The sequence below is a fragment of the Melospiza melodia genome, chromosome 1 (assembly GCF_035770615.1).
Source record: "Melospiza melodia melodia isolate bMelMel2 chromosome 1, bMelMel2.pri, whole genome shotgun sequence".
Lineage (NCBI taxonomy): Eukaryota > Metazoa > Chordata > Aves > Passeriformes > Passerellidae > Melospiza > Melospiza melodia.
In genome coordinates, this window is record NC_086194.1 from 121,623,628 (window position 1) to 121,646,136 (window position 22,509).

Sequence of the window (22,509 nt, forward strand, 5' to 3'; positions counted from 1 at the left end):
CCACCACTGCTGGGTTGGTGAGAGAGAACTGCATTCAGGGTAACTCCATGTTTCCTAAATGCATTAAATTTTCCCTTTTTTTCCCCTTCTCTAGATCTTTTACATATGTAACAGCAGTTCTCTTTAACATGAGCAGGTAGAAGGTGCATTGTCAGGCTGTTCTGTGGAGAGGGATGCAAGGCTTAGCTGGGTGTCTGCCCATGTGCTAATGCAAGGAGAATTTAGCAAAAGCAGTCGCAAAACCTTGTGTTCTGTCCTCACTTGAGAAAAGGCGTAAGATCTAGTTCTGAGAATAAAGAAAGGTTGAATGCGTGGCTAGGATTTTTCAATACAATTTTGGTATTTAAAATAAAATAAAAACCTACCAGATTATGGAAAACAGGATAAATATTTCTCACTTGCTCCACTTCCCTCTCTGTCTTCTGCACGTCACACAGTGACTGCATTTATTTAAAACTTTCACTGTCGTGTTCCCTTTTCTGAGTTAGGATCATTGCCAGAGTGATCTCATGTTTATAGAGGGTTTTTTTGGTTTATGTTACTGTTTGTGGTACAAATAGCTACTTTCACCTTGGAGTTGTACCTTTTTTGGCTGTGTTTGATTCTGAGGTAGTATCCTCTATATTTGGGTCAATGATCCAAAAATTTGGCTGCTGTAATTTTCCATTAATATTAATAAAACCTCCCATCCCCCTAGCATATGGGATGCAGAAGACACTGCTCAGCAAACTGTTATAAATTTCAAAAAGGTTTATGAGCTGAAAAAATTGTGTTTGGAGAGGGGAATGTAGACTTTGCAATTTCCAAATGCTGATGCTAAATCCATTCAGATGTAAATCAAACCCATCAGGAGCACTCTGCTCTTTAGATACTTTATCCTAACATGTGTTTGCTCATTATTCCTTCCTCAGCTGGAGGTTCTATATGGAAGCTGTTTAAATGAAATAAATAATGTATTACTATGAAGAAGGTTAGTGTATTTTGGAACACAGAAATTGGAAAAAAGTTAGGTAATATTTCAGCATAAATAACAATGCGATTATTTTTTTGGGGGGGGGGGGGGGGGGTGGGTTGAAATTCTTAGTCCAGGATGTGGATAGTTAGGTCATAATCTCTCTGGATATTTCCCAGTGTTTGGCTAGGCTTTGAATGATCTCTCTAACTAGAAATCTTGTTCTTCTTTGTGTAGAGTCAAATAATCTCGGCTTTGAAATGAACAGTGTTCACATATGTTTTCATATGTTCACCTACCTTTCACCTGGAGATTTGTTTTTATTGATGTGACAGCATCCCAGCTGATGCCTCTTATTAAAACTTCATTACCTTTGTTGCACACTGAAAGTACCTTATGTGAGAAGAATTTCCGTGGCTCCATCTACCCTTTGTTTTGGGAGATCTCTTTGACTGTCTCTGCTGTTGCTGTGTCTTGGGAATTTAATGTTGCTTTTCTGTGATATCATTGGCATCAAGTCAAGATATACCCATTTGTAATTCTGGTTCTTGGGCTTTGTGACAATTCAACTTCCTTGCTGTTGGGTTTTTGTTGGTATCTACAGTGTCTGTATGGAAGTTCTAAAACACTGTAGCCTCTGTGAAATGCTGAAGATGAGTTGGAAATCTCTCATAAAACAATTTACTAAAATCATTATTAGAAGATTTCTTTTAAGAGAGTAATAGTTAAACTCTGTTCGAATGCCAAAGTCTAATATCATCTTACAAAAATGACATAAAGAAGGAGCAGGATCAGGTCTTATGTTGTTGTCCCACCTCATGAGAAGTTAGACTGGATTTTGTCAGCAAATGTCATCATAGCTGTGCAGATACATCCCAGTGATGGAAGAACAGGTTCAATTCAAGGTTGATGTGCTTTGAGCATGGAGAGTTAAAACTTCTTGGTACACAAGAAATTGAGCAGAAATTGCTGGGATAAAAAGAAGATTTTTCAAGCTTTCTTGCATAGACAGCTTTTTCATATTGTGGTTCAGCAATGACCTATCCTGAGCATACCTTGCCAGCCAGACCTTGATAGGAAACTTTTCTGCATGTGAGTGTTTATTTCTTACTGAGACAAATTTTTTGTGATGGCAATCTACTTTCTAACTTGTTTACTTACCTTGATGTTTCTATTGGGCCCTGCAGGAGCAGATTTCATAGAGATATCTCAGGGGCCTTCTTGGAGATTTCCTCTTCAATTTATCATGTCCTCATTCTCTGTCTTTCTCAAGGGTTGTTTTCTAGTAGAAAGTACAGTATTTCACCAGTGCAAAAGTCTAATAGGAAGTAAGACTCCAAAAGACATATGGTAATACATTAAAAAATCAGGCCGTAGGGTACCAATTATGTAAACATTTAATGACTTGAATAAACATTATAAAATTTTATTTGAAATATGTGTCTATCTGCAGATGTTCTCAGCTGTGGATATGCTTCTGATGTAGATTCTGTTTGTTCCTAAACAGGAGCTTCCTCTTTCACCAGGGTCACTTTTCAGCTCCTCAGTAAAGGCAGTGAATTGGCCTTTCTCAGCTTATTCAGTTTTTATTGGGTACAAACCTTGACAGAGCATTGCTTTCCACATCAATGTTCATTCACTGTAGGCAGTGCAGTGGCAGATGTAAGAAGATGTACAGAGTACATTAGGATCCATTTCCTTTTCTATATGTAAAATAATTTCTTTTTGTGTAATCTTGTACCATTATCACTACTTGTCATTTAATGCAATTTCTAAACCGCTTTATTTGTGTGCCAAACATAAAGCATGTTATGCCTTATAGAGATGGCATTCAATAACTGTGTCTATGTTCAATTAGCCCAACATATCTTCACATGCTGTGTTTGGGTTTCTTCTGAACTGCATTTCCTCTTACAGTGACAAATGTGTGCTATGTACACCCTTCATCCTTTGGCTTGTTGCAGTAATGGGATACCTTATTTTTCTCTCTTAATTTCTACTTACAATTCCTGGTTCCTGCTTCCTGAGAGCAGCAGGAGGCCTCCCAACATAAACACTTCTCTCAGAAATTCAAACACTATTGCTGGCTTGTTAGTCACATAAACATCTGACCTGAGTGTTGTTGTGGTCCCTTTCTGCTGACACTGAAAGAATCTCTTGAGAATGAAGCAAATAAAATTATGTTTAGTCTCATAAACTTATAGTCCTGATACCACTCCTTGGCAAATCTATTCTTCTCCCAGTGGCTCATTCCAAAGGCTCTCAGAACATTTCCAATGTTTTAGGTGTACACAGAGATTCTAAATGTCAGGTTTCAAGGCATTTGGAAACAGCAATGAAAAAATTTCCTTTTTTTCAGTGACTTCCAGTACTAATGGGGAGAGGGAGAGATGTATGCAGTAAATCAAGAAGTCATTATTTGTTAATTTTCTCACTTTAAAAAAAATTTGAGCTCCTGGAGGATCTTCTCCATGACACAGCCATCATCCACAGCTATTCTGTTAGGCCAGCTTCAAAGAGGAAGGAATGAGAGAAAAGGTTTGAGAAATGTGTGTGTTTGTTGGGCCTGATACAAGAGGAAATGCACAGTGTTTCTGTCCCTCATGGGCTACCTAAGGAGAAACTCCTTCCATCTGAGGAAAGATGATAAACTGCAGTAGCACATTACTGAGCCTCATGATTCAGTGTTGTGCCTCAGCTCTGTATAGCCTAGAGCCTCCTCTTCTCCTAGCCCTTCATAAAATACTGAATTTTAGCATTTCCTCCAGCTTTTGTATCCTGTCTGGATTGCATTTCAAGGTAATCACTGTGTACACTTCAGTGTTTTTACACAACCCTCAACTCAGCTGGATCCCACCATTTCCTGGCCCTTAGACAGTGCTGGTGCCAGCAAATCCCCCAAGAAAGATATTTTCCTTGAATTTAGAAAGAAAATTGAGAGAATTGAATTCTTGGCATAGGAATGCACAAAATGTGAGATATCTTAAGGGCAATAGTTTAGATTTCTGATGAGCTTGTTCATAAATCAAAGTGCAGAATTTGTTTCTTGGCTTTCGTCTGACATGTGAGACAGCAACACATTAAATTGACTCTTTATTTTCCTTTTTATGCTTTTAATTTTTCATTGTCTCCTGTGAAATTTGGTATTTGTATTGGTTTAATGCATGCTTTCCAGCATACAATGTAATAGGAAGTTGCATGCAGCTCTCAAAGCTAAGAGATAATTTTGCTCACAGCTCCCACATCACTCCACGGAAACTGCTAAGAGCAGCTGTGCAGGAGATGAAGCCCTGAATTATTTAACAGGGTTTAAAAAAAAAAACAACTAATCTCCAATGTCAGCCTGTCTCTGCTTCACTCTCAAAAGAGAGCCAGTAGAAGGTTGGGCTAAGATTTTTCAGGGTCCATAGTTCATGTGCAAAAACCTGTCAAAACAAAGTCACTTGTTTGTGCCAGGTTTTTCTGTATGGAGCATGGGCCATTATTTTTGACATAGTGTATGTATTTATTTCTTCACTGTGGTGTAGAAAAGAAGCCATTAGTTATCCCTGGTTGAAGTTTGACCCCCTCAGAGGAATCACTTGGGCTGGCTTGTTGCATTTGTTCTGAACTGGCAGCTCCCACCCTTGCCCTTTGACTTCTGGTTTCTGCAGGCTGGCTGCTGCACCCAGACAAGTCCTGCTGGATACTCTGCTTTTGGGACTGGTGCCATGATGCAGAGAAGCTGGATTCAGTAGGGTCACATTGGGAGTTAAGATACAATTTGTCCCACTGTTTTTGGAATGACTCATGTTAAGTAGATAATTGGAACCTCATGCCAAACTTTTGCTTTCCACATGCCGAAATGGACAGTAATTTGTTTTATATGTATTAACTGTAATTGCTTACTAGGTTTGACAAATGTATTACTAATTCAACAATTGCTGCGTTATGAGGCACTAATGGCAAAAAAAAAATCTACCCAAAGTTTATAATCTTTCTTGTGAACTAATCCTTAATTCTGTACATAATTTTTAATGAAGCAGTATTTATTTAAAGCTGGAAATTGCTTTAAAATCTCAAGTAATGTGAAACTAATGCCTAATGAGAAAATAAGTCGGATTAATAACCTGTAAGGTTGCTTCTTTTCCTTTTCTTTTTTTTTTTTTTTTTTTGTTCATAAGTAATTTTAAGGGGCTTGTTTGTTTGTTTTCTGTTTGGATTTTTTACCCTTACACTAGAGTCTGGCCAGTTTTTACCCACTTAAGAGAGAACTAAAGTTCTTAAGCGGTTTGAATACAGTTTTTCTTCTACAACTGCAGTGACTTCTTGGTGGTGGGGCTGACCTAGTGCATGGACTTTGATATGGTGATCTTTGTTCTTGGAAAGAGGTGGGAAGCTGGGTTGTATCAAATAAATATCTCCTCTGTCTCTCCATCTGCACATCCAACCTCAGTGGTGTGAGGGATTTCCTTTGACATTTGTGGACTTGTGGACTCTTGGAATTTCATGTGTTATTCCTCTGAAAGGCTGGTGTTGCGTTCCTCAGAAATGTTGACTTTTCAGAGTTCTTGACATGACTTGTTCTTCAATTCAGAGTCATGAAGAATCCAAATTTGCCCTCCTGCTATAGAAGTGAAATATTAGGGTGGGCTGAGGAGCACAGGAAGAGAAAAAGAGGGAGTGCAGTTCATTCTTCTGTGGATTGAAGATGTGGCCACTAACACATCATGTTTCTGCAAAGCATAAGTAACAGTAGCTATAAAGACTTACTACCCATGTGGCTCATTCAAATTCCAGAAGATATAAGGTGAATTTGAGTAAATTTTAAATAGTGAATAAGTTTTCCCCTTGTAAAAATCTGAAATGCTTGGATGATAAAATTGGTTGTGTTAGGTTGGGCAGTGACATTTACTACCTCTTTCAGGTGTCTTTTCTAGTGTACACAGTTGATAGTAAAAATAAAATTTAACAAAATTTGACAGCAGTCAGAGAATGTTTCACAGAGACCTCCAAAATCTGTTAAGTAGCATTTGCTTTTGCTCACAACTCTTCTAGCCTGACCAGTAGCTTGGAAGCTTTGCTGTATTTGATATTTGCCAAGTCATCCACTGAACCTATTTTTGTTTGTTGCTCTTTTGTAAAGAATGAATAACATTACTATCAAGTTGATGCTCAAGAAACCAAAACATATGCAGGTTTTGGAAAGTTGGTCCTTGTGAGGTTACAGATGTCTGAATCTTCTGAAGGGATTACATGTCCCAGAACTAGTTTGTTTCTTTGCTTTAACTTTTCTAAGTGTTTGACCTGGTGATACAATTTTAATCACCAAAGCTCTGCTGATGTGCCAGTGGGTGCCTATCTAGGTATGGATAGATGTGCCTAACGTTGGAGCTTTTCAGGTTTTCTCTGAGATGGCCTGAGGTGTGAGATCTTGCCTGTATTTCAGTATCATCTTGCTTTGCAGCCTGATTTCAGAGACCAGAGGTTATAAGGCAAGCAACTGTCAGCACCAACAATTGCAGAATCCTTGTGAAGTGAGTCCCTCTTGCATCTCTGTGTGCTTTGTTAATAGTTCCTTTTTCTCAGGAGCTCTCTTCCCCCATAAGCAGAACCAGTTAGGCATCATTTTGTCCTTCTGTCCTATGCAGATATGGTGATGACATGAAAAGTGTAAAAGCTTGAGGAAATTTATCCTGAAAATATAATTTTTAAAGCTGGATGAAATATTACTGAGACTCCTGTGCAAGTCTTAATGCTTTACATCCACTGGCTGTACAAAACAAATGCACTGAAGTGTTGACATAGAATTTATTATTAGTAGTAGAATTTATTTATTATTAGTAGTAGTATTAACATTATTAGTAGTATTATTATTTCCACCACTTAATTTCCTTTCCAAATTAGTAGTTAGATAGGGTGGTATGAAGGTTTTAGACTGTGAATTTTTTTTCTCATGCAAAGTGTCTTTAAAGAAATCACTGCGGATAAAAAATGCATGACTGAAGCTTAGATTCATTTAGATCTAAATTAAGTTTAGATTTAATGCAAATGTTTACATTCGCATCTCTTTTCAATAGAAGTCAACATTTTTATGTATGACTTGTTCTCTGTTAGAAATCTCTCTTTTACACTTTCCAGCCCATTTTCCTATCAAACATACTTTTTTCTCTCCTTTGTGTCTTTGCTTTCATTTCAGAATGTAACAGGTTCATTGTCCTCCAGTGCTGTGAATAGCTAACATTTGCAACTGCATAAAAAATAGTCAATGCAGTTCAGCTGGGAAAGAAAAGAAATTTTAATTGCCTTTATGCTTTGTGGAAAATGTTGCCAAGATGCCCAGATTTGTATATTCAGGGTATTCATTTTGTAAAATTGATGCAGAGAAAAGTTTGGTGTGAGACAGTTTTAGGAAGTGGGCCAATATCTTTCAGACAAGTTCTCTTGAACTGTAGCATTTTTGTTGTGTATTATTTTGAGCAGAACAAGAATGTTTCCACATAATACACACTTGGAGGTGCTTTATAAACTGCTTATTCTCTAATTCTGCACCTGTGTTCCATCACTTGACATACTAATCCCACTGTGGGACCTTCCAGTTCTTCAGACCTGCTTGGACTGGGAAAACTTGCCAACTGGCAGTAGCTTTGAAGTGTTGCTGTTGTTGGCTGTGCATCTTTGAAAAGAAGCAAACAATAAAGTGTTTGTCCTTTTTCTATTAGGCCTGATGTAATATCACTTCTAATGAAGCAGCACGTGAAAAAATAAAGCGCATGATTTAAGAATGCATTTGAGAATCACACATCTAAACAGCCCCTGATTTCTGTAAAATGCAAATCCCTGCTGAGTAGAAAATTATTACTGCTCATCATTCTCTTCAGTATTCACTCAAAAGGTATGACTCTCTTAATACCCTAATGAAGCACTCAAATTAAACACATTCCAGTGAGGACAAAATAACCACACTTGAAGTAAGTGTGAGAATACTCTTATCATCTAATAGCATGTGAGAATGGCAAAGGTTTCAGTGCTTTTATTGAGTTTTTTTGACTAAGACTTAGCCAAGCAAACTAAATGGGGAGAAATTACTCTTAATACTTGTAATTAAGGCTGTGTAACTGTAGAAAGAGCAAACTATTTGTAAACTGTTTAAAGCACACAGGAAAAAAAGCCATGGAGTGCTTTTAAAAATGGAAATTATTAGGCAACCCAGGGATTTCTTTAATTTGTTGATAGTGCTCATACTATTTGTGGCAGGCTAATTAAGTGCTGGGAAATGATCTCCTAGTACACTGAATGTAATCCTGCAGTCTGTTATAGATGAAACTAAAAGCAATCACGCAGAGCTGGATTGCTATGAAACCTGGCTGGGTACTTCTAGTACAGGCTTCCCCTGTTCCACAGGTCATGATCAAAGTACAGATCAGCAATACTCACCTGTGCCTCTTGTCCCCAGCCAGTGGTACTGAAATCCAGTAGATGTTCCAGGGTCCAGGGGAGCAGACTGCAGGTGGCAAAGTGCATGGCTTGTGTCTCTCCTGGCTTGGCAGGGGGTGCTGAGAGCTGTGTGCTTGTGAGCTGGAAAAGAGAGGTGTTGGGAGGGTGAGAGGTCTCTCTGGTGTTGGTGTGTCCCACCAGTTTGAGTTGCCCAAACTCCTCCTCACCACCCCCTTGTCTGCATGCACTCCTCTCCAGTGAGTGGCAGCAGGCAGCAGTGTTTTCAAAACACCGATGTCTAGAGGCGAGGGGTTGGGCTGAGCCTGTGACTGGCACCTCATTGCCTTCTGTTTTCCCTGGTTCTTTTGTCAGTTTTGCTTTCTCTGAACATTTTGATTTCTCTGGACACCCTTACAGCTACACAGTCAGCTCTGTCTTGCATGAGAGGAATCGGAGCCCAAGATCTTTGCTCTTTCTGATCTCACAGACTAGAGCTTTGTGAAAATTTGAGTGAAATCGCAGAATTTTTAGCTTTGCAAAGAGAAAGAAAAGTAAACCAAAAGAAACCCTTTATACTTCTCAGCTGAACTAGATAAAGCATCTTCATATTTTCTAGGGAGAAAAAATAACATCTGTAGCTATCGTTGCCCTATCCTGGTTGTTTGAGTCTGTGTGCCTGCTCCACACCACTGCCCAGAGGAGCACATCCTTCTGCATCCAGGTTTCTTCTCTGAAGGGATCTCTGGGAGTGAGCCAGCTTCCGTGCCCTGAATGTCTGGCTGCTGGATGCAGTCACTGCTGCCTTCTCTTAATGGCATGCAGACAGAGGGAGGGTTTGAAAGTGCTGCTTTCTGCTTCTGTGGAAGGTGGTGTGCTAAGTTTGTACACATCTCAAGCCTATTTTCTGGAGTTTATTCTGGATATTGTCCTTCCCACAGCACTTGTGACATTCTAGTCACTGAAAAAAAATTAGGTGGCTTTTTAAAATTTTGTTTTGGTTTTTGAAAGCTGAGAATGTGGGCAGAACCTTATGCCTAAGAACAACAAATTGCTGTCTTCATTGTGCTGTGCAAAAATTTCCTTAATCTCTGAGGGCAATAGTGTGAATGAAATGGTTCTTTAGTAATTTTAGGAAAAAAAAAAAAAAGTTAAAAAAACAGAAAGCAATTTCAGGGAAAAAGCATGGTTTAGCTGGTGTGCAGTAAGTGGAATTGAAGATGCCACCACTGGAATGCTGGGATTTGTTTTCATAATGTCCCTCTTGTCTCTTTTCTGTGCAAGATTTCCTAGTTTCCTATTCTTATTTATGACATCCATACTTTCTTGTGTATGGATGTGCAACTGCAGACACATTTCCTGCCTATTTCCCCCTTCCCGTGTGTCTGTGCTGAAAAATCCATGAAGAATCATGTGCCCACTTCCCCTCCTTCAGATGAGACAAAAAGACAAAAGGAGACAATGAAAAGCAAATTCCTTGTGCTGGTATGCTGCACACATTGAATGCTGCAGGAAACTAGGTTGATGTTATTATTCATAACAGTATATTGTGTTACAATAAAAGTAAGCAGAGGGTATCTCTAGAGGCTGGAAGGATGCCTGTCACACTCTGAAGTTAAAACCTTGCCTCTGAGATACTCCTTAGCAGACAGAGCAGTGTTGCTTGGGATAGGAGACAAGAGCATTTTTCTGCCAATGAAAATGGACAAAACCCTTTTTTTCTTTAGGCTTATGAAAAATAAAACTTACTACAAGTTTTCTTTTACTTTGAAAACTAAAGCAAAACCAGTCTACCATATTTGAAAAGGGACTCATTAAATTATTATTTGTCCAGTTCAGAAGGTCTGGAGCAAACTTTGATCCTCTCAGACTCTGTGACTCTCTGGCTTAAGGTTGGCAATCCCCCATGGCAGCAGCAGGAAAAGTAGCCTTCTTTTGAGGCTGTTCCCTGGAGCCTTGATGCTGTTTTCTGCTGTAGAAAAGAATAAGAGATATCTAAGGACCATTGGACTTGTTACCCTTTATTCCCTTAGTGCTGGTAACCTGCAGTGTTCTGCTCTGCACATTGTTTCCTTTTCCTCATCCATTTTTGAGGTGTTCTACAGTAATGGGGGAAGAGGGGTGGTTCTGCTTCAAAAGAAAGAATAAAAGACAGCAGAATAAATTCAAACATGAAATATCCTTGGAAACTTGGGTTAAAACCCACTAACCAACCATTACAGCAAACAAATAGATAAATAAAATATTAAACAAAAGCAAAAAAGCCCTTTCCATTAGCTAGCTGTGTTGGATTTCATCTGGAATACATTCCCCAAGGATATTCTAGTGCTTTGGGTTTTGCTGTTTTGCTGCCTCATTGAGAAAATAAATTTGAAATTAAATGAGGTTAAAATAAGAGTGGTTTTAAGCCTCTGTGTGTTGCAGGGGAAGATTGCCTGTAAATGTTTCTGATATATCTAAGCAGATAAAAGAAGTAGTGATTTTTACAAAAATTAGGGGACCTGTCATCCTTGTGAAAAAGCTGGTTAAAAATATATGAGAAGCAGTTCAGCCAATTTAAATTTGTTTTGTTACCTGTGTATCATTTCAAACAAATCTTTCATGAGGGAAAAAATGCAGAAAGTACTTTCCCACATTTTCTTTCTCCAAGTCATTACTTTTCCCACACATCTCTTAACTTGCTGTTTAATAATCAGGTCATCTTCACATATAGAGACTGAGTTTTTTACTTTTATTGTTCCTCATTGCTATTCATTTCAGCAAACTATCAAAGCCCATTAACTCGATGCAAGGCTTTCCAGTTATTTGTATAGACTTTGCATCAGGCTCAGAGACACAGGTTTTACCATAAAGCAAAGTGATCTGGGATCTGGCCCTGCCGCCAGCGAGATGCTGGATCAGTTATATCCCGGGTGCACTAAGGGGTGTTTCCCATGGTGTTTTCTATCTTAAGTTACATGATTAATTAAAAAAAAAATAACAACAATGCTCCCCTAGCCCCCCAGTTTTAAGTGCTAATCAAGATACTGCGGAAAAAAAAAAAAAAAAGAAAGAATATGGATTAGGCCTGTGAAGCAGCTGCTTTTAGGATCCTCAGTTCTCTGTGAGAGCCCTTCTGACACATATCTGGAGCCCCAGAGCTCCCAGGAAGCCACAGGCTGGAAGTGGTGACTGTTCACATACAGCTGCTAATCACTTTACCACAGCCATTGTCTTATTTATGCTCACCTTAAAGCAATGTGCATATGTGTGCACACACAAATGTAGTGTCTGTACCATTGCACTTTGCTCTATATTCCTCCTCTGCTCATTTTATTAGTAAAAGTTCCCACTCATAACATCTCCTCAGAGGAGAATTAGCATTTTTGATGATGATTATTTTTCCGGTTAACATGGAATGACTCAAGTTTTCTTTTTATTGGAAAGCAATTTTTGTATCTCACGATAGTAATTTATTATTTTCCTCAGAGGAGAAAATACACAGTAAATCTTTCCCATGACATTATTGTGAAGGGATCAAATCTGTGCTCTTTATTCAGTAAAAAAAATCTGTTGAAAGCTGGTATGAGTGGAAGGCAAGTAAAGGCTTGCAACATCTGATCTTTCTTTTTGATATGACTCTTTCCTGGTATGTAGTCAGCAATCACTTTCTTCATCTAGACAGAATCCTGGACCACTGGCCCTAAGTTTCTGTTTTACTGGTGGTTTTAGTCTCTTCAGCATGCACAGCAAATTGTAGCAGCCCAGATTTCCCCTTACTTCTTCTCCTTGAGGAGTTGCTTTAAAAATTAAATAATCTGCTGTCTTGCCTTACACATTTAGCTCCCTGGGGTTTTGCAGGGAGTGTGACAGTGCTGAGCTTTGTTTGTACATCAGAGCAGAAGAAAGACTCCTGCTCACTGCAGTGGATGGGATACAGAAAACAATCCTAAGGGTGAGCGCCCCGACCTGCCCCTTCATCCCTCAGGGTGGCTGTAACTGGGGAGCTTTTCTGGGAACACTCCTGGACAGGCACAGGGAGTGGTGGAGTGAGCTGCATCTGTCTCAGCAAGGAGCACAGTGAGATACGGGTGAAGCATTTGGTGCAGAGTCCTTGCCTGCCGTGTTTTGATGTGTTTTGAGTGTGGATTAGCTCTGCTCTGGTCATGCAGACAGAAAAAGAGCTGGTGGCTGAAACACAGCAGTTGGATCTTGGGCTGTGCTTTAGTTTCATGAGAAAGGAATCCAGTCTGTGCACTCATAGATTGCTCAGTGGTGCAAACCAAAGCATGGTAAAAAATTTGCCCAAGAAACACTCTCCAGTTCTGAATTAAAACATCAGCATGAGCACAGCAGAGTAGTAATATGCCATACTAGGAGATCTCATTCTAAAATAAATTGTTGTCATTATCCCAGATGATAGACTGGAGATAAAATTACCAAGTGATGAGTGCAGGGTGCAGGCTAAGTACTTTGAGTCAAGGGAAGAGGAAGTGTAAGAGAGCTTTATTTCTCAAAATAGACAGATGGATGCTAAATGCCAAGGTAGCATTGTCTGATGTCCTTCACATGAGAGAAATTATTATTTCTGTAAGAGTCACATTGCATGTAACTAAGTATTGGATAGCCAAGAGTAAGTAAATATTAACAGTATCTCTATGGTACTGTGCAGCAAGTAAGAGAATGTTCTTCCCTATGCCACCTACATTTCTCCAGTCAAAACTACTGTTTGGTTTCACAAAACCTGTGGTTTTATGTTTGTTAAACAACAAAAAAGTAGGATTTCTTTAAAAAACCATAGTTGTTTTAGTTTTTGTTTGGAAGAAGATAGAAGCTTGCTACTAGGAACAAGCAACTGTAAAGGCTGTTAGTAATATATGAAGCTGCTGAAACAAATATGTTCTGAATATGGCAGTTTTTATCAGGTGTGAACATTTCAGCTCATTAGTAATGGTAACACTTGTTAGTCACTTGTTAGTAAGTACTGAGGTGATAAAGGAGAATTCACAGCAGAGCAATGTTTCCCAATCCGTTGAAAATAGGCTGCAGATCCTCAAGTGGTTTATGTAGTGTGTGTGTCTCTACTGAAAAAGAATCTGTAGCAGGATAAGCTAATGTATTCATTCAATTTTTTGAAAGCTGTAAGGTGTCCATTAAAGAAACTCAGGTACCCCAACTGGTCTGGCTGGGCTGGACTCTGCAAACTTCTGCCCTGTTCTCTGTTGTTTGAGAAGCAGAGCTGAGAGAAGGGGCACCTGCAATGGAAATGTTTAGCAAAGTGTTTCTTTCCATTTCTGGAGTATTCTGTACCTCAGTTTTGTATCTCTTGAATATGTGAAAGGGTTTTTTCCCTTTTTTTTATTCCCCACGGTTTGAAGAATACTAGGAAGTGTCTCAGGCTTAAGATCAAAGTTTTGAAATTGATAGGAATATTTTAATCATTACAAATTCAGCTGTTCTTCCGAAATTCTTTTCCTTCAAAATGTTAGGATAATGATCATTGAAGTTACTATTGCAAGAATATCTGCCTGTTTCTGAAGTATCATAACAGATTTATATATGTCACACCTGCATGTTACTCTTGAGCTAAGTGTGATGGGGTATGTCTGGTACCTTGCTCGTTCCTTCAGAGAGTCTGAGTGACTCTCTGTGACACCCCACGGACAGAAAACTCAGAAAAAACCTTTTTTAACTTCGGATTGATGGAAATAAGAGATATTTTTTCCTATTCCAGTCTTTGGAGACCTTCATATAGTTCTGATTGTATACTTGAATTTTGACAGGCTCGCCTAATGCTCACTGAAAAATGTCAAACATTGTCTTTTGGTTCAGTTAAGCCCCATTTTCTCTGTCTGGTCCTTATGTCAGATCACAATGAGAAAAGAATGCAAGAATTATTATTCTTCCTGTTAGAAAGCCTCAAGAACAGAGTTAGGCACAGGCATGTAGCTCTTAATGTAGCCACTGACTCTGGAGAAATGGGAAAGCAGCAAGCTGTTGGTAATCACTGCATATGGCCATGGGGACCACAGGATCCACAGGGACCTTCATGCACCTGTGCATAGAAATGGCAAAGGAGGTTTGAGTTTCAATTACAATGAATGCCAGACTTCTCCCCCAACATCTACAGATCTCTGCAGCAGTGGCAGATAGGGCATGGTACGGCTCAAGGTGAATAGTTGTGCAACCTCCATAAAAGGATGGAAATAATTTACCCAGTATTCTTCCCCAGTATTGGTCACTTTTAACACCCAGCTAGAGAGGGTGCTGGGGCATCTTGTCTAGCCTGTGCTTTCATCCAAGGTTGGATCAGATGATCCTTGATGTCCTTTCTGACCTGGTATTCCATGATTCTGTGATCCCGTGAATGTGTCATTTTGTGTTTTCCCTGTGCCCACCAGTGCGCTTCAGCAGCAAGGCACGCCCATGTTTTGTAAAGGTGAACAGCCCAGCAGTGGTGTGTGAGTCCTCTCATCCTTACTAAGTTCATAGTAAGCAGAGAGTTGAAACCAAGCCAAACTAAATATGGCAGCGGCCTTGTGAATGAAAGCCTACCTGTCAAAGAAGGAAACTTTTGACTTAAGGAAGATGTTCTGGATTTTATCTTATTGAATCCCCTATTCTTATACTTTCATTCCTATGCTAGGATTTCATTGAATGCATATGTCAGCATGGTGTGCATGTTATTATTGCTCCTATTAAATGTGAGCAGAAATTCTGGAAGTCCATTATGCTTTGTCTCTTTGACGAATATTGAAGCTAGAGCTGTTAATGTGAAACAGAATTTTTGGAATAAATGAGGATGGTTGGGTACTCTGGAGAAAATATTTGGGAAAAAAACTTAATTACATGGGTACCAGATTAAGGCATTCTTATAAACAGTTACAGTATTTTTGTTGTAGTGCTAAAAAAAAAAAAGAAAGGGAAGCCACCTTAACTTAGTAACTCAAGTGTAGTAGTTGATTGATTCTGAAAATCAAGGGGTGAATATTTTCCCCAGTCGTAGCAGAGAGAAAGACTGAATTGAATAGCCAAATTCCTATTGATTTCCTTGGGAGCAGGATCAAGTCTTTAATTCTTGATTGACTCCTTTTTTTATTTTCATGAGAATTATGTGACTTAAACCCTGTTTTATGTTTTGGAAGCAACGGATAAGATTTAAATCAAATTGTAGGTTTCCTAGACTTTTAATAGTGCTATTCTTTTTAGTGCTTCTGTTACCTCAGGATATTTACTTTTGGCTCTTAGTGTGGTGTAGAAGTTGATACTATTGTGCATGGAATTGGCAAGTCTTAAAACCCAATGTTTGGATCGTAAACATTTTAAAATAAGACTCCATAAAAAAGATTTGTTTTTTTAATATGAAATGTTAGTTGTGTTCTTGGCAGGCTGTGCTTCAGAGGAGTCAGATGCATTTCAAAGAGTATTCTGGTGGCCAGCTGCAGCCAAAAGATTATTTCAAACCAATGGAGACACAATTCCCTTTCCTCTAAAGCTTTTTTCCTTTCTCTCTCTCTCTCTACCCTCTCTCTCCAGTAGGACTCTATCTATATATTACAAATGAGGTGTAGCCAATCATGGGGTGAACAATTCATACACATGTGAATACATACATATGTATTTATATACATAACAGTGGAACGCACAGAAACTCAGACTAAAGATGTCAGTACTGGTCTTTGCTTTAGGAAGTGCTGTTGAGATTTCTTTTCTTCAACACTCTTCAAATCTTTGGAGTTGGCTGCTCTTCCAGAGTCAGCAGGATTGCACAAAATATATGGAGAATTGCTTGTGTCTGCCCTGCCACCTCTGGAGTGGCACAGTTACCTTTTTAACAATGGCTTGATTCATAGGTGCTGTTTGAATCCAGTTACACTCCAAAGATGAGCAGAATACAATGGGTTTGGGGGATGCATTAATGGAGCAGGTCTTTATTTATCTCAGTCATTTATGGTTCATTGTGCTAGACATTATTTTCGTTTTTCACATTTATTTGAAATAAATGTGTGAGAGTATTTCTTGTCCTGCTTTAGAGGTGTCTTTAGAGGACTTCTTTTCATAAATATTAACTCAGTGTGATGAGTGTATTGTCTTATGTAGTTGTGAAGGCAGAAGTTTTGCCCCACCTCAGGCAAATAGAGATGTCACAGTAGAAGATCTCGCTACTCATCAAACAATCAACATTGCTCAGTTATTCCAAAACAGAATGTAACTTCTTTTTTTTTCCCATATAGAGGTAGAGATTTCTGCACCTTGCTTTTGAAGTCTCTTTCTGCTTTGTGTTTTGCTGGATATGGGCCTGAAATCTCTGCTGCTTTGCACTGAATGGGGACAATTAAAAGTGCTGCTTAATGTCACTCACAGGAATCTTTTTGTTCCTAATTTATATTTCCCTTTAGGTGATGGAATGCATCAGCAACACAAATTTTTGGCACTTCTCTGATTTCGAGAATTCAATGAATGATTGAGATGAATCATTCAAAAAGAGCTATAGTTGCTTACATGGCATACAGTCCTGTTGCATTTCCCACAGCAGCACAAAAGGACAGAGAGCAAATTATGATGCAGTCCTCCTACGCATTTACTGAGCAGACCTGCATTACTTGAAATATTTGTGCTCTTAGTAGCCTGTGTTGATAATGATCTCATAGTAGTTAAAAAAAAAAAAAGGACTGGCAAAAAGCTAAAAATATACCAGGAGCTGAATACTAAAGGCCTAGTGCTTGAAGTGTGTGGGGGGGTTATTTTGGAGAAAATCTAGGTAAAATTTGAAGTGCATTTAAGTGCATCAAAAATACTGAGGGCAATTCTTTGAAGGAGTCTGCACATTTGAGTAGTTTGTGGGGCTGAGTCCTTGATAGTTTTGAGAAAGAGTCCTTTGCAGCTGTTGGTATGAAGGGTTAAACAATAAGGAAGGAATACATGTTCATGCTTTTGCTTAAAAATAAAAGGGCTGGATTTCAGAAGCAGCTGTAAAGCTTTCAGCAAGAATCAGGCGAACACTACAGTAAAGTGAAAAGCTGAAATGTGAAGAGTGCATGATGTGAGTGCCAGCTCAGTGCTTCCAGATCACATTGCTCTAGCAGAGGAGACCACCCTTGGAATTTCAGTGAACTGTAGCTGCTCTGCAGTGTCAGGTTGTGTAGGCTGATGCCCCTCTCACTGTTTTGTCACCTGGTGGTAACCTCTGTCAACATTCTCCGCTCTGGAGAAAACTTGTGTTATTTACAGGTACTTCTCTAGGGGTGGAAAAATCTCCTCAATATACAAATCCCAGCTGCACAAGGAAAGGAAAAGAGTGTTCATACAAAAAAGGTTCTTTACTGAGGGTGTTTGTTTTTTCTCCTCTTTGTGCAGGTTCGACATGGGAGAAAACATTACGGCAGATTGGTTTTGAAAGGTAAGCCGTAAATTTATTTCCTTACTAGTGCAAAAAAGTAAGGAAGAAAAACTGCAGAGACAAATGCGCACAGTTATTTATTTTAGTTGATTGAAAATATCAATGACCTCAAATTTAGCGTGGAAGTCATGCAGTGTCATGCACATATGTGTTCAGCTCTTCTGTTTGTGTCCTCTTCTCTTTCCTGAGTCAATCTGAAGCAATTTATTCATTATATGAACTTGGCTCATCATGTGGTTTGCTGGTGGCTATACAGCATGCTGGTATTAAAAAAGAGACATACCTTTTGGCCACAAGTCTTACTTATGAGTGAAAATATTGCTCTCACTCATATTTTTTTCCATAAGACTTCTAATCTCTGACATACGAGTTGACAAAAGTAAATGAAGTTGAAAGAGGAGCAAAGCTGGCAGAGACCTTTTCAGTGCCAGAGGAAAATTCAATATGCAGCATTCCTCAAGTGCAAGAACTTCTTGCAGACAAGCTTAGCCACAAGGTCATCATACCAGAAACACATGTGTGTCTTGTAAATTAAACAAGGCCAAGTCCAGTAAAGAGTGATGTAAAGTAAAGAAGGATTCAGGTGGGGTGCTCAGTGTCATCTTTATTCTTCTACAACTGGTAAGCAGAAGAATCTCCTCTCCTTGAAGTTCTGGATATTGTTGAAAATTAAACACTCGGTTGCTAAATTTGATGTCCTCAAAAGTTTTGGTTTTTTTTAACAGGCTGTTTTGGTTTTTTTTTCCCAAGTTACATCCACTTTGGTCCCTGATGTGCATTTCATTCAGCGTGATACCACAGGACACTACAATAAACCTTTCATCACCCAAATTGTGAATTAGCATCTCTTGTGCATCTGCTGGTGCTGCTTCTCTGCATCAAAAAAAAAAAAAAAAAAATTTTGAGGAGTTCTAGAATGAATTGATACTCGGTGTCTGTGTTTTGAAAGAGAGAATGGATAAGGGTCAGCATCTTTTTAGCTGAGTTCATTAGAAGTTCTGTGGTGGTAATTTCCAACTTCTGATATGTTTCAAAACAAGAAGAAGAATCCCTGCTAGCTGTGCATATGCAAGGTACATACCACAAGAAAGATGGAGAATTACTGATAGACTAAATTACAGCAGAGAAGCCTTCCTGAGAGGAGGCAAGTATGTAGAAGGGATTTTCTGTGCAGATGCCATTATTGCCACTCTAGTTTGAAAAGCAGAAAGGCTTTTGAGCGGCACTTCTGCACCTTGAAAGATTGATTGTCACTCTGGGGTTACTTTATTTGAAGCAGCACTTTAGTTAGCACAGATGAGGTGAAGATTTGAATGTACTTTGCTTGCCATAGTCATAGAATCAAATGTGTTCTCTTATCAGCTTTTCCAGAGAACCAGAAAGGAGAAAAAAGAAAGGAAGATAAAGCCTTTCATACAGATACAACAATTAAGATTGGGGTTTTAAAAATAGTAATATCCATTATCCTACCTGCATTTTTAACACAATATTTTTTATGACAGGAATATATCATAGAATCATTGAATCATAGAATGGCTTGGGTTGGAAGGTACCTTAAAGGTCATCCAGTTTCTAGCCCCCTGCTATGGGTTGTTTAGAGCCCCATCCAGCCTGGCCTATAACACAAGCTGTGGGGCATCCACAACTTCTCAAATTAGTTGAGTAAAAGGTTAAAGAGAAACATAGATGTGAAGTTCAGTGTTAAGTCCTTTATAGCAATATTTTCTTAATATCATATGTCACTGCTTAAGATCAGTAATTTTTGTATCTTGAAGAATAGCTTCCAAAGCAAACACATTCCTATATGTAGTACCTAGATGCTGGAATCACACTTGAATTGCAGTCACAGAAGCAGAAATCTCAGGTCTGCAGATCTCTTAAAGCAGAGAGCTTATTCTGGGATGTATTGCTACATCCTTTCCCTAATCTTACTCTCTTCAGTAGGAATCCCTTTTTGGCCACAAATAGAGACAGGTTAGTGGGCTATATCTATGTTAGCTCTGATCCAATACAGCTGTTCTTGTGTTTATTTATATAAACTCTAGGGAAAGAACCAGCAGAAACATGTCTGCCTATTTAAAATTTTATTCTCTGCAAGCTTTTGACTTAGGCACACCTGAGTCAGCTTTGAAATATCACTAGCATTTAAATGTGTTGTTTGAGCAAGAACATTCTCATTCAGGAGGGAGGAAGCAAGATTCTTAGATACACAAAAGGTGAAACGTGAAGTAATGCCCTAAGGGGGAATTATCTTTGCTTTAAAACCGGAAGATATTAATTGTTCTCAGCAAACAGTTTTAGAGTGCATTGAGGAACAGGAGACATAGACAGCCAGTTTACATTGCAGAAAATTAATCCCATATAATTTACAGGTGATGTCATCACTGCTTTGTGGCTACGTGGTGTTTATTCTGCAGTAGTAGAGTGTTTACATTACTGTTGTCTTCATATCCTGAAAAACAATGTGGCACCAAGAGATCTGACTGCGAGGCTTTTATGTAAGCATTACTTGTGAGCTGAGGATGCTGCTTTTCAATGCAAGGGAAATTAAAAATGCTGGAGCTCGAGTAAGGTAGCTTTATATCCAGGAAATGACTGGAGTTAAGAGCTTTTCAATTAAAAGGAGTATATGTGGGTTTGATAGATATAAATTAAGGTCTTTATGTTATTGATTGTCTTTTGAGACATTACAAATAAGCTAATTGTAACATACTATGTTAGTCACCACCTTTGTCCAGCATGATCTAGACTGCAGTTCCTGACTGCAAGAAGAACACTAAGGAGCAATTTTGAGATTTAGGGAAAATATTGTATTGCATTGTGCTGTCCTATTAGAAACATGGTTTAAAAGGCTGAGCATGTGTGATGCAAGTTATCACCTTAATGTTTTTTTAAAAAAAAGTCTTCAGTAAGCCAAAGCAAGTAGATGTATGGATAAGTAAGATGACTTTTTTGCAACTGTTAATGTGGGGATTATTGTCCATTATTGGTGCATGTCCATGACACCCACATATGCATAAAAATGTCTGGAAAGCAGTCAACTCTCTTGTTCTTTGTTCCAAATATGACTAAAAACTTGGTTTAGAAAGCATTGTTCATCTCAATGACTTAAGATTTTTTGGTCATATTTAGTGAAAATCATAGGATCATGGAATCAGTGAGTTTGGAAAAGATCTCCTAGATCATAGAGTCCATCCTTTAAGCAAACACAACCTTGTCAACTAAGTCATAGCAAAAAGTGCCACATCCAGATGTTTGTTGAACACTTCCAGGAAAGGAAACTCCACTGCTTCCCTGGGCAGCTGTTCCAATGCTTAACCACCCTTTCTGTGAATAAATTCTTCCTGATGTCCAACTTGAACTTCCCCAGCACTGCTTGAGGCCATTTCCTTTTGTCCTGTTGCTGGGAGGCTCACTTGAATTCCCAAGTAGAATAGTTATGAACAATTAACCATGACTGTGCTTGTTTCCTGGATACTCTGGCAGTTAAAGAGAGCTTAATGCACAAAGCCTATTAAAATTCAAAAAGAAAGAAGATCAGTTCAGTCAGAGAGCTGGTCTCCTGTAATGCAGGCAGTAGTGTCTTTCCAGCTCATGGCTGGGGTGAGGCTTGCAGTGCAGAGCCTGCAAAGTGCCACCACCAGCCCTGGGGAAATGCTCCTGGGTAAATGTTGCCATGCTGTGGAAAATGAAAACCAAAATAAGGCTTTTTTAAACACCTACATTTCTCTAATTTGAGCTGCCGGATGATGAAGTTTATGTCCTTGTATGGTAGATTCAGTAGTGGTTACAGGAATGTCTTCTGTTTTTACATATTTGTTGATCTATAAATTATCTAACAATTTTAAAACTTTAAATGAATTATGTTGAACCTCATAAAACTCATTTCCTGCAGGGTTTCCAGACTTCCAGTATTCCTCTTACTATGCTTCTCTGGGTTATAGTTTGTAATGTGACTAGTAAGTTACTCAGCTACTAACAACACTTCTACTCCCTTTTTGCATTTGTTCCCATGGTGCTTCTCCTGTGCGTGTAATGCTTTACATTATGGTTCCACAAAGCAGACTTAAGGAAGATTTAATAACTGCTATTACATGTGAAGTAAATATCAAATGTTTTAGAAAATATATATTTGAAGAATAACAGATGTGTGGTTATTACACTTTTGGCAACCTTCAGTAAGTATGTTTTTCATAGTAAATAGTTGTTTCAAGGATAGAGAAAGGAACTTTGAGCACCAATTTCACAGTAAAAGGAAATTATCTTTATAAAAATGGAAAGGTTTTCCATATCAAAAATACAGGTTTTATTTTGGACATAGCTTTAATCTGATTCTAAAATTGTTGTTCTTTTCATGGTATGCAAAAACTTATTAATTAGAAGTTACATAGATATAAATATAGATATGCAAAATTAGGTGATTTCTACCCTGTGTAATGCTAATAAGACCTCTCTGCACCATACTTAGTACAGCAGCAACATCTGTGTAGAAAGTGCATCAGCTGCATCCCAGACTCTCTCTGAAGTGATGCTGAGGGTGATCAGCAGTGAAAGCTGCTCCTGTTCATAAAATACTTTGTATTGAGTTGTGAGCTTGTTATGTTTTTTGTAACCCTTTTACTGTTTCTGAAAAATGAAAGGGTAGTTGGAGATTGCTTGCTCTCACACTGAAAGGAAAGGGTAAGCAGATAAGAGCAGGGAAGGGAATAAGACTCCCAAGGAAAAAGACCTGAAGATTTCTATATCAAGGCTAGAGCTTGGATAT

General features: G+C 38.6%; 1 protein-coding gene across 8 annotated transcripts in view; it reads left to right on the forward strand.

The window, feature by feature from the left end:
* The window catches only part of PIEZO2 (piezo type mechanosensitive ion channel component 2), a 286,361-nt gene that overhangs the window by 116,840 nt on the left and 147,012 nt on the right, over positions 1–22,509 (forward strand). For all 8 annotated transcript variants that reach the window (XM_063165966.1, XM_063166019.1, XM_063166001.1 and 5 more), the window contains exon 4: positions 17,702–17,744. In XM_063165966.1, the coding sequence (XP_063022036.1) occupies positions 17,702–17,744 (43 nt within the window). The remainder of the gene's footprint in view (positions 1–17,701; positions 17,745–22,509) is intronic.